General features: G+C 38.8%; 1 protein-coding gene across 4 annotated transcripts in view; it reads right to left on the bottom strand.

The window, feature by feature from the left end:
* Nucleotides 1-13130, bottom strand: part of nfat5b (nuclear factor of activated T cells 5b) — a 35822-nt gene that overhangs the window by 7899 nt on the left and 14793 nt on the right. For 3 of the 4 annotated variants that reach the window (XM_088992491.1, XM_088992490.1, XM_088992492.1), the window contains exons 2-7: nucleotides 10567-10689; nucleotides 4512-5109; nucleotides 3515-3698; nucleotides 2140-2330; nucleotides 1275-1447; nucleotides 22-156 (exon numbers count right to left, since the gene is read on the bottom strand). In XM_088992491.1, the coding sequence (XP_088848617.1) occupies nucleotides 22-156; nucleotides 1275-1447; nucleotides 2140-2330; nucleotides 3515-3698; nucleotides 4512-5109; nucleotides 10567-10689 (1404 nt within the window). Of the gene's footprint in view, nucleotides 1-21; nucleotides 157-1274; nucleotides 1448-2139; nucleotides 2331-3514; nucleotides 3699-4511; nucleotides 5110-7440; nucleotides 7504-10566; nucleotides 10690-13130 lie in introns of all 4 variants that reach the window. The other variant, XM_088992493.1, reaches the window with a different exon arrangement.

Raw genomic sequence — 13130 nt, 5'->3', positions numbered from 1 at the left:
AGAACAGGTGTCGTTTCTTACCAGAGACATTCTCTTGAAATATGACTTTGGCATCTTTGAGAAAATTCTTGCCAATTATAAATAGCTCTTCTCCGCCCCTCACTGAGCAACTTTGCAGTGATTTCTTCAGAATCTCAGGAATCCCAGCCGGCTGAGCTGATGACAGAGCAAGTATATACAATGCTAAATTTCAGAGAATTTAATTTAGCCTGGGCAGCACACAATTTGGTGATAACAGTGACCTTCCATGGTAAAACCTTCACTGTGCACAAAATAAATAAATAGGTAAATAAATATGTCAGTAAAAAATAAAATGTGAAGCTGTGACGTGGTATCTATTGACCCAAGTAACCTGAAAGAATTTCAGAAGTTTTCATCTACAATTGCTTTTTCAGAGTTGGAAACAGTTTGTCAAGTATGATTTATTTATGACCAAATTTTGTGAAACATAGACGTGCCATTTTACCTTTTCTCAAACCGGATAGGACAGTTTGAGAGAGATTGTACTGTATGGTAAACCTGTTCAGAAGGAATAGATAAGATTTCATGTTGACATGCTGCATAGTTTAAACAATGGTTCTTTCTCAAAGGAGATGTTTCAACACACAAGATGCATGTTTTATGTATGTTTGTATGGCCTTCACAGATATTTTGTAAACCCTTTTTACTACTGCATGTACTATACATTTGTGTATCCATGCACAGCGATTACTTTGCGTGAAAAGATCCCATACTCCCGTGTGGTGGCACAGTGTGAATGTCATTACACTTCTATTGTTTTGCCTTTCCTTTTATTTCTCCCATGTCAGTTCCACCAAATTACCTTTCCGCCCGCCGTAACCATCCTTTCCTGTTTACAAAGCACCCCCCCCCCACCCCACACACAGATCCTTCCACTGTTTGCATGCTCACTCATGACATATTGAAGTGATTTTACACAATATCTCCTGAAGCTGACAAAAAAAACAGAATACAGACCAAAGACTGCATTAAACTTTTGACAGGGGCTTCACCAAGTAAAGACAAGAAAAGATGTCTGACGAAGACACTCTGACGAAGGCGGAAGTAGTCGCCGAAACATGTCAGGTATTTGAACACCTACAATACACTGTCTGTAAGTAAGGAATCTGCTTAACATTAGTTATCAAGTAGACAGGATGAATTTAGTACAACGAAGAAAAGATGTAAGGGGCGAAACAATTTTGTGTGACATTTACGTATGCACCTTCATTATGTTCGAACCACAAGGTATGAAAACAAACAGCTTCACTTACTGCAAAGTATGGAAGATGAGAGCGTTTGGAGTGTGAGCGCTGAACCATCTGGACGCGGGATGTTGACCCGAAACACGAGCCTAGCGCGTGTACTCTTCTTTTTTGACCCGGCCACACCAATCCGCGCCTCCACATCAGCATTTCGAAGTTTCAAGATGCCAACACAGTCCACACTGCACAAAGACTCAATGTCAGTTTGGGGAAAGTATGCAACTTCAGTAAAATCATTTACAAATAGAACTGTTTTATTGTTAATGGAATTGAAAATAGTGTGTTTTAGGTCATCAATCGTGCTAATTGGGATTTTCATGTTCGAATTTGAGCTCGATCAATGCATACATTTGAAGGCGGTCACCAATTCCAATACTTGGCAGCATTTTTGGGGACAATTAATCTGTGGTTGACTGGAAAAAAATATTGCGACTTTGACACTTACAACAACAAAGCTATTAATTAAAGGTACAAACTTTGTCTGCTTTAGAATATTTTGTCCTCATTTATCAATTTTCTATACAGCTTTATCCTCGTGAGGATTGCGCAGCATGCTGTTGACGAGCTCGGGTGTCTTTAGTAACTGAACCGGTAGCCCAACAATCCTCAATGTTTTTTGTTTTTTAATTTGACAACAAAGACAAAATCTCAAGCGCAAAAACATGGCAAAAAGCATGAAACCTAGAGTTAGGCTATAACTATATGCAGTACATAAGCAACATAATGAGTGTAGTTGCTATCATTTATGCACTATTCCATTATTTTCTTTGAGAACGTTTTGACAAACTGGTGATATTTTGACAATAAAACCCATAAGAGTGCTATTTTGTGCACATGACTGCTGAGCAGATTCAACCAAACAAGTAGTACATACGCTAATGTCATGTTGGTGCTTGGGTCAAATGGGACTTCAATGACAGTTGTACCCCCAACGTCCACCTCTTTGCAGGCTGTGGTATTGCGGCCGGTCACTCTGCACGCTTGGTAAAATCCATGAGGCCTCACCCGCTCAGCATCAATTCCCACAAAAATTTGCAATACGACTGGTTCATTGACACCCTCCAGCTGTAAAATATATGTCATACAATAATTTACAAATATAAATGCAGGCGAACGCATTACACTGCTCACATGTTGCAAGGTGGCTGTAGAATTTTTCAGTTTCCGGTAAGTGAACCTCTTAACTGGCTTCCTGAAGATAAATCGCATATTGGCATTTGAAAACAATTATTGAGTCAAGATAAATATAAATTTGACACGAGTCCAATCGCACAACAAACCCTCATAAATAAATACATAATTAATTACAAAACATGCTGCATGGTGACACAGGGCGCCAAATGAAATGGTTTGACAGAACAATGAAAAATATTATTTGAAAAAGAATTCAAGGTATTGTCAAGGTATATGCAGCACAGGGAGATGTATATACTGGAAATAGATTAAAATAACATATGCACTGTGATTTATCAAGATTGCGTCTGTTTTTAAGTTTCCATCGAAGGGGCAAAGAAATAAACATTTATTGAAAAATGGAATCACTTTCAACATTCAAAACATATTATTACACAACGAAATATTCAAGCTCAATAATACCTACTTGTGTTAAATTCCGCCAAATCATAGATGGTTTGTCCTGACCGCGCGCTCAACAAACTCCTCACTGACGCTCTCGCCTTCACGCGCAAACAGTACACGTGTACCGTCGCCGAGCAAACAAACATAGACTACCTGCAGTTGAAATTTGCATACTCGGCTCGGCAGCCAATCAGAAGCCTGCTTCTTTCTTCCGGACTTTCGCAAGCGTTATAAAGTCGTGCAATTGCATGTCATTTTCCAAAATAGATGCACAGAACCTCAAACTATAAGAAAGATTCAAAAGAAGCTAACAACATATGTGACGCTACAAAACGTAAATTTACATTAAACCGTACACATAACAATCAGCAAAAAGACGTTTTTCCAAAATGGAACTGTATAGCTTAGCAGTTTTTTTTTTGACAACGATACTAGTGCAGCGTGTTCTACCGGAAACAAATTCCTTGTGTGTTCTACATATTTGGCAATAAAGATGATTCTGATTCTGATTCTGATATCAGGCGATCAGGTTACTTTAGATGATGTGTGTACAATTAAATGAGTTTTTGCCTAGGTTTAAACCCTCAAAAACAGCATCTCTTTGCCTTGCAAATCGTGCAGCGCAATGGCAACAGCGTGCAACAAAATAAAACGTTTTCAATCAAATTTACCTTTACGGTAGGGAAACCTTGCTGAGTGCGGTCCTTCACGGACCCTCTGCTGCCCTCCGTCAGATAGCGAGCCCGGTGCTGTGGCTCAGGCTGAACAAGGATCTTCAGCTCCTTCTGTTCACTCTTAGATGGGTATTGCATGGAGAGAACTCCTTTTTGGTGAGGTGTCCGAGCATTTTGAGGACTGTGGAAGAATAGGGAAAAAAAACAAAGGTTGAGAGAGGCCCACAAATTCTTCACTATTTCGTCTGGCCACTTGTTTAATTTCTTATCCTATAAAAGAGAACACAACTTGCAACCTCTTTTCCTCATGAGGGTCATAGCAAGTCATAAATCAGGATTATAAGAATAAGACTAACAAATCTGTACTTCAACTTTTCATATTTCATGAAACAATAGGGCGTAAACACACGGGTGACACGTCTTAAGCACTATATAAATCGAGAAACTAAATAAGGAAGTAACTAAAATATAAGTGGATAAAGAATAAAATTTAATGAACAAAAAGACGGTCTGTAAGCAATGAAAATTGTATCCGACTGTACTTTACAATGTTACTTTCAACTGAGTTTCTTAGCCCTAATTGGGCCTCCTTTTTCCCCCTGACACCCAGGTTCAAGCACTCTTAAGATCAGCTGATTGCGGTCTGGACAATGGCCAAGGCTGACAACCTTGACAATGCCTTCAATTTCCCACCAGAATTTCCGACGGGATCAATAAAGTATCAACCTACCTAAAAACAATCAGTGGTCAAAGTGCTCCATAATTGCCATGGTTCACTAAGCAATGTTGATGCCTCTAATCAAGCGAGTGAATTGTATCTGTTTATTTAATCGGCACTGCTTATCCTTGGCCTTTGAGAGAACCACTGTAATTCATAGTTGGCAACAGTAGTTACTACTGTTTATAGCTGTGTTGAGTCACTGATTGGGTGCAGCACTGAATAACTTTAGTGAGGAGCTGTTGTCATAGACACGACATTGACGGTTGTACAAACCTTCCTTTTTGTGCAGTCTTGTTGTCCGTGCCGAGCTGGGAAAAGACAAAGTGAGGTGCTTTGGCACTGTCCGCATCAAAAACATCCATGCTGGCTTCATTGTTAAGCAAAGTTTTGAGCCCCGGCTTTTGTCGTGGGGTTCGTTTCCGTGACTTCCGTGGCACTTCTGTGTTGTCGTTGTAGGAGGTTGTGCTCATGATGCTAAAGTTCGAGAGAGAGTCTTCCATCCAGATGCTGTTGCTGTGCTCCGAGTCCAACGATGGTTCTGCTTGACAGGACATGTGACTATCGCTAAGTAAGTCTTGCGGAGGCGGTGAAATGTTCAGTTCGGTGCGACGCTTCGGAGGCATCATGTGTTGATGGGACTGATCCTCCTGGGATGTGGCACCTAACCCTCCTCCAACCTCATTGCCGTTGGTACTCCCACCTTCAGCACAAAGGCTCTCTGGTACAGCCTTGCAATTTCTGATGTCCTCTGGGTCGACATTGCTACAGTGAACAGCGTCACTGGACGAAGAACTGCATTGTTGGGTCAAACTGGAAGAGGTGGAAAAAGCACTGCGGGGGCGATCCATGGTCATAGAGCAGGGCATGTCATCTACAGTGCAAATAATTGAAAATTAATATCATTCCATGTAATGCTTCCAATTTTTCCTGGAACTTAAATGCTCATACTTGTCCAGTGGTGCCTTGACATACGAGTGATTTGAAGATTTTTTTACAGTTAAGAGCAATTATTTGATATATCGTGTCTTTATCTACTTTTTGTTTGGAAAGGTGTATGTATGTATGTATGTTATGTATGTTATGTATGGTATATATATATATATATATATATATATATATATATATATATATATATATATATATATATATATATATATATATATATATAGAGAGAGAGAGAGAGAGAGAGAGAGAGAGAGAGAGAGAGAGAGAGAGAGAGAGAGAGAGAGAGAGAGAGAGAGAGAGAGAGAGAGAGAGCATTTGTTCTCATACTTGTGAACAGTGGTATCAGTGCATCTCTTCTTGCAAGTGTAACGTTATAGAAGTGATTTGGCTTACATTAGGATAAATATGGTAAATGGAACGTACTGTAATATTATTGTTCACCCGCAATGACATTCGTAAAAAACACATCAAAATTGGAATACTTGAAAAAAAACACTTTAACACTTATTTTCAGACCAATAGTATACAGCCTCCACCGCGCCGCAAACTTCTACTGCCTCCCAGTGACGTTATCATATACAGTATAAGTGAATGGCAGACAAATACCAACAACAGCCCGTCGTAATATTTGATCATGCGACTGGAAAAAAGAAAAACAAAAGTATCATGAGAAAAAAAAAAAATATATATATATATATATATCAGTGGTGGGCCGTCAGGGCCAGCAAGGCCTTCTCTGCTGGCCTAACATAATCAGACATCATTATCATAATTATAATAAAAGTCAATTTCATTAAAAAAGTATTTTTTCTAAATATATATATAATTATTCTACATACTGTTTTCTTGATGTTATATTATATCCATTTGGTTATGCTCCTTTCAGTGTTGTAGTTTTAGGTCAGAGTTTTTAATCCAATCAGAATTCAGCTAGTTTGTGTCGCCAGGCTGTATGAAATCTGACCGACGCCTTCAGAATCAACAGTGAGGGCGTCTGTCCGCTGTACATGAACGGGCACATGTAGTTGATATACAGTTGCGATAGCCAATCAGATCACGAGTTGGCACAGTAAGGCCAGCTAGAGGGGCTCGCGTTGAACATGACGTACGCGTCCTGTGATTGGATACTCACTTTACCTCAGCCCTCAGCGGACCCGGGAACTTTAGCAAAAAAACCAAGTATATCTACTCGCTTTTTTAACCCACAATGGCTGAAGGAGAGGACAACTCGCTGTTGCATGTAGGTAAGCCTATTCTCAAGAACAAATGAAAACGATTTGTTTACTTTTATTTTCAACAAATAGTTCGTTTTGTGAACGTCTTGTTGTTTTTCTTATATTAAACTGACATTTTGTAATTTAGCGTAAAATCTTGTTAAAGATTGCATATTCTTGGTGGACTTCATAAAACTTTGTGGACAAATGATTTTAAATTTCCTTTTTATTTTTAAGTGTTTGCAGTATCACGTATAGTGACAAGTTCTAATTGCTGATGCAGATTTATTGATGTGTAATTGCTTCGGAAAATAGCCTGTGTTGTAAACGATTAAGGTGATGCCACGCCCAGTACTGCGTGCGTGTGCTTTTGTAAATGATATCTCCAGGCGTTGTGTCATAAATTATGGTATTACGAGGCATATTTGTTCAAGTCGGACTAAGCAGGACTTCACTGAAGTATATATATATATATATATATATATATATATATATATATATATATATATATATATATATATATATATATATATATATATATATATACTTCAGTGAAGTCCTGCTTAGTCCGACTTGAACAAATATGCCTCGTAATACCATAATTTATGACACAACGCCTGGAGATATCATATATATATATATATATATATATATATATATATATGTGTATATGTAAGTATATATATATATATATATATATATATATATATATATATATATATATATATATATATATATATATATATGTGTATATGTAAGTATATATATATATATATATATATATATATATATATATATATATATATATATATATATATATATATATATATATATTAAATGAGTAGATCTGATCTAAAAGTGGAAATATTTGGGAAAAAATCACCAATTTAGAACTAGAAAATCATTTTTCATTACAAAATGATGTAGGTTAAAAAAAATAGCAAAATGTGGCATGGCAATGGAGCTTGAATCCAGTTAAAAAGTATTTTTTGCCTGGTTGAGACTGAATGTAGCCACACAGACAAAATAAACAAGCTTCTGACCTATGAAGCAGAAAACTGCAGACCATTTTACATGCAGACCCTGCCTGCTTCAGAGGGAACTTCCTGGAATAAAAATGAGACAGCGAATGAGCATTTACACCTGAAAGTGAACAGAAAAAAACCTGTCAAGTTTCTGATGAACCAAAAGCAAGATGTTTTGTTTATTTAAAAAAAAAATGCCTCAGAAGGACTGGAAACTAATTTTGAAATAATTAGTTGTGTGCGTGTGTCTGTGTTTAAATAGTTGACGTTTTAAAAGCTCCCAGAATGTAGAGTCTAAGTGTGATTTATTCATTCTACGAACAAGTTGGATGCCACCAAAACATTGTCCAATAGTGTCAACTCATATGACCAATGTGATCATCAAGTATCCTTATGGAACAAAGAATCTGTCACATTCACACTCACATTGAATCATTTCCTGTGCTGAAATATATATTTTTTTGCCCCAATATAAAAAAAGACAAGACAGAAGGGAAAACACAGAAAAATCACAACAATTATTATTATTTTTTATTTCGCACACACGCACACGCACGCACGCGCACACACACACACACACACACACACACACACACACACACACACACACACACACACACACACACACACACACACACACACACACACACACACACACACACACAAAAGTGACAGAGCTAATTTGATTTCAATGAGTCATTGTGTGAACAAGAAACATTGGCATACTTTTGTACAATGCACAAATTATTTTCGTTGAAACTAATTTGCTCCATCCAGACATAATGAAAATTAAATTGCAAATTTCCCCATTGCGGGACGAATAAAGGTATTCTGATTCTGATTCTGATTCTGATTCATTTCATTCAGCTGTGTCTTGAAAAATGTGACTTCCAATTTAATAATATAAATTTCTTGCCTACAACAACCCCAAATTTAGGTGCTTGCTTCTGCAGAAAGGAGGGGTCAGGTCAAAGCAACCAAATATTGCTCGTTCACAATCAGGCGGAACATGTATTTTGACATTGCTTGGAAAACCAATGAAATACCCCAAAGATATTTAATACAGGACCAAAATAAACATGCAAGTGAGCTTTCAGCTGTACCGCATCACTGAAAGGCGATATCCTTCAATATCTTCCTCAGGGGGACATCCATTCATTTTCAACTGTTTACCATGTTCAGTCTAACGCGACTTGTGAATGCAAAGCCCAATTTTACGAAATCTTGAATATAGTGACTGAATGAGAAATCTTCTTCCGTTCCTTTCGGCTTTTCCCTTCAAGGGGTAGCCACAGCGAATCAGTAACCTCCATCTTCAGAGGTATGATACGCATGTTTGTTTTGGCCAAGCTTTTACGTCGGATGCCCTTCCTGACACAACCCTCTGTATTTATCTGGGCTTGGGACCGGCACAAGAAGACCTATGTCCCTTTGTGGCTACAGAACAAGCAACTCGCTCAGTAAAAGGCTCCCAGTCAGCATAATTTGCACTAATGTCTGAACGGTGCCTGTTTTGCTATGCGATAACCTCTTCCCAAATGAAGTCTGCCCATGTGCAGTCAGCGGCACTACTCCATTGCATGAGACACCTTCTGAATGAGAAATAATGTTTCAAAAAAGACATTACTGTTTCCACAGAATCGGGCTCGGCTGTAGAGGAATGTGTATCTATTGTTCTGTTTTCCTTTTATTAGTCTTTGTTGGCAACTCTGCATTAAAACGGCAGAATCGTTGTGGTTTTTTTCAAGAGCATTGGGACTTGTGTTTTAATAGTGAGTCAAGAGGCATCTGTTTCCTCAAACAAAAGGCTATCAAGCGTTTGCCTCTCTGCTTTGAGTGATTTTCGGAGATCCAGTCAGGTGTTTTAGACTTGAGTGGGAGGGGAGGGGACATCATACTTTATACTTGTGCTTTATGTTTTCTGTCTGTGTAAGTTCTCAGTCGTACAGGAGTGGTCCATCGATGAAAAGGTTAAGGATTAAAGATGCTTCGTCAGCAAACTGACGATGCATCTTGGATAAGAAGCGAAACGTCCGACGCCTTCAAAGAAGGATCATTCATTTATTTTTTCTGCTTGACAGCGTTTCCCTCTAGGAGTAGCACTTTGCGAAGGAAATGTGCAATTGTTTTTACATTTCTGGAGCAAAGTCTCACGTTTTCAAATGTGATTTCTGATTATTATTGTGATTCTGATTATTATTGTCCTAAACTATATGCATTACTGCAAATAGCTGTTCAGTGTACATCAAATTGGCCATAAAGTTAACAACTTTTGAAATCTGAAATAAAAATGTCTTCCTTTAGCTTTAACTTTTTTTATCCTGCATTTTCTCTCGTGGAAAATTATTAACCTGTTGTATAATTACTTCTGACCACATCTGACATGTTTTTGTGGGACCCACGTATGCATGATTGCCAGAATAATGACAAGAATGTGGGAGTGGAGTGGAGAACCATTTTTTCCCCCTACCACATAGCGCTCTATTGTTTTCTCCGGGCATAGATGTTTTGCATTCAGAAAACATCAATCGTGCAGGGACACCGAGCCCCTGCAATTTGTGAAGACGGGAACCAAACCCTACCACAAATTGGGAAAATCGGAATAATTGACACCCAGTCCGAAACCGATTACTGGATAGTTGTAATGCAATGTAGATGATGTGAAATTAGGAGCGGCATCAGGCAAGAAACTGAAACAAACATTTACTTTGTACATGAGATGTATTCAAGAACTGCCAACAAAACAGAACACAAAAAAACACAGGTGAACAAACTATCAACGGATTGTAACCAACAAAAGATTTTATCAGGTGGCAAAAATACTTTTAAAAACATGCAGATCTTCCAAAAACAAAGGCTCAAAGATGAGTGTTGAATATGAAGGAGTTCACGGTCGATCACCGTATCACATTTCCTTGACAGTACACTGATTAGGGAGTAAGAGAAGGATTTTGAACACAGCCTGAAATCAAACCATCAAAATTCAAACTTTGACATAATGGCAGATAAGTGTGTTTTTTCTTCTTTTTTTAAAATAGAATGCATGGGATGATGAAGATAGTATGAAGTACAGCATTTAACATGTCTTTTGTGAGATTGGGCGTAATCTATCCTGCTCAAAGGAGAAAAACATAAAGATCCTACCTGAAGCTATAGCAGCGGAAGGGGGCCCGGATTCTCCACCACTGGTTTGGCTCATGGCTAATGGTTTCTTCTTGGTGGCGGTACAAAATTGCAGCTCTCCGGGCAGAAAGTCATACACCAATTCTGAGGGATACAAAAGAGGCATAAGGGGGATTTCACCCATGAGCATATCAAAAGGCTAACTAAGTCTGTTAACGGAGTTGGTAAAGTTTGTTTTTCAGAATAAGTGCATTACATCAGAAGTGATATGTGTACTGTGTAAATCAGGGATTGTCTTGTTTCAATAAATTGTTATATGGGGAGATTTGATATATCCAGTGCTTGTATGATCTACAGTATGTATGTCATGATCTGGTTGGTGACCAACGGGTGGCGCTGTCGGCCCCGCCTGCACCTGCACAGGTGCTGGTCGTCCCGATCAGCGGCGGACTGCCCCGTTCGGATTGGCGAACAACGGGTATCGCTCGCAGGTGCTGGTCGTTCCCAATCAGTGACAGTTAAAAGGACTCCCGGCACGACCATTCGGTGTCGGGTCATTGTATGCTTTGTATGCAATTGTATGCATTGTGCATTGTATGCTGTGCAAGTGTTTGTTTCACATTGGCGGATTTTTAATCTTGGTTTTCTTTTGATACTTTGTATTTTTTCCGTTTAGAAGACTTTGATATTTTACATTTTGTTCCTGCTGACTTTATTTTAATACAATTTGACATACACAACCTCCTGCTCCCTCCTGCCTGCTTTTTAGGATCCGCAACAGCCATCACCACCTTGCAAAATGTGACAATGTAAAATATGATCCTACATCTCAGCCTTCTCTGATGGGCGAAAAAATTTCTGAATCACAGACTAATGTGAATTATATTTTGTCCGTGAATTCCTATTAAATAATTTCATATTGTCTTTTAGCTTCCTTTCATTGCTTTTTCCCTGTTGTGCTGCTTCCAGATGTGTGTTTTCGTGTTTAAGCATTCAACCAATCACATTCTACCTGGACCCCTACACAATCAGTACTGCAGGCCCTAGAGCATAAAAATCAATTAAGATGAAAGAGTTGCATTAACCAATCAGAGTTCGAGTTGGCAACCCAAGGCCTGCTCGAAGGTGCTGTAAACGTCAGGGTTTTCGCAAATTATGATTGGCTAGTCACTAGCCAATCATGTGACTAGCAAATAGTCATGAGCCAATTATAGTATCATGAGCCACTCGTGATAAGCGCATACTGACCAGAGGTCGCATACTCTATCTGAAGCAAGCTGCATAAGCAAATACATTTTTGTGTTGATCTTATAGCAGTTTTGTCAACCCACACTGGCTGAAGGAGGAGAAGAAATGGATTCGGTTGCAGATATACTGTTTAAGCAATTTTCAAGACGGACTTTTCAAGAATCGATGGGCATTATTAAGGTTAGACTGCTCCGAAGCTAGCAAAAATAGAAAATCATATTGCAATTTCATAAGGTTATCATGAATCCACACGTTTCAAACAGTTTAATGACAATATTTCCGGCCAACAATATCCTCCAGTGAATCACACCACACTCGCAGCTGTGGAGTGATTAAGACGTAACACGACTGAAGGCCTAGGAGTTACATGCATGGCCCGCCCCTGCTAAATCTTGGCAGGTTTCATTGCAAGAAAAAAAAAAAAAAATACATCTTGCTAATATCTCGATTGAACTAGCATCCAAACATTCACACCTAAAATAAAAGCACACGCTTCAACATAAAAGGTCACCATATTTCACATTTTACTTTGACCTCATAGATTATTCTCACAAGAGTTGGCAATGGGTGCTGTAACCTGTCCCAGCTTTCTTTGGGGAGTAGGCGGGGGACACCCTGAACCGGTTGCCAGACAATCGCACACGCAAACAAACAACCGTACATGCTCCCACTCACACCTAGGGACAAATTAGAGTGTTCAATCAGCCTGCCATGCATGTTTTTGGAATATGGTAGAAAATCGGAGTATCAGGTAAGAACTCATATAGGCCCGGGGAGAACATGCAAATTCCACACAGGAACCCACAACCTCTGCAGTGTGAGGTCGACACGCTAACCCCTGGACCGCCATGATAATGTGAGGGCCAGTCAGAGACTGCCTGGACCAGATCTGGTACAGACCTGGTACAAATGTTGCATATTTAAGAGCATTGATGATATAATCAGAATCAGAAACATCTTTATTGGCCAAGTGTGGAGAACACACAAGGAATGTGTCTCCGATCAAACATCATGGGGGTCATTTGATTATTACGATGTAGTTTGACTAAATTTGTGGTTATTTTCTCTCACGCAAGTGTTAAGTTCCATTACAGTGGTAATTAAAAAAAAAAAGAATTTTCAACCGTGGTGCCATTCTGAGCTCAAGTGAGTGTTATCCATTGTAGTTAACATAAGCAAACTGTTCCAAAAACAATATGTTTCAGAGAGCTAAAATAATAATGACTTTAGGGGTATCCACTTGAGTCCAGTGAAATGATATTAAACACATATCAAAATGTCAAAGCAAGTGAGGCGCATGAACAAAAACAGCTCTTAACACAACACGGGGCTGTCTA

The sequence above is a fragment of the Hippocampus bargibanti genome, linkage group LG03, assembly GCF_051943395.1.
Source record: "Hippocampus bargibanti isolate YZ-2025 linkage group LG03, ASM5194339v1, whole genome shotgun sequence".
Classification (NCBI taxonomy): domain Eukaryota; kingdom Metazoa; phylum Chordata; class Actinopteri; order Syngnathiformes; family Syngnathidae; genus Hippocampus; species Hippocampus bargibanti.
Note: the sequence above shows the minus strand (reverse complement) of the source record. Positions and strands in the feature narration are given on the sequence as shown.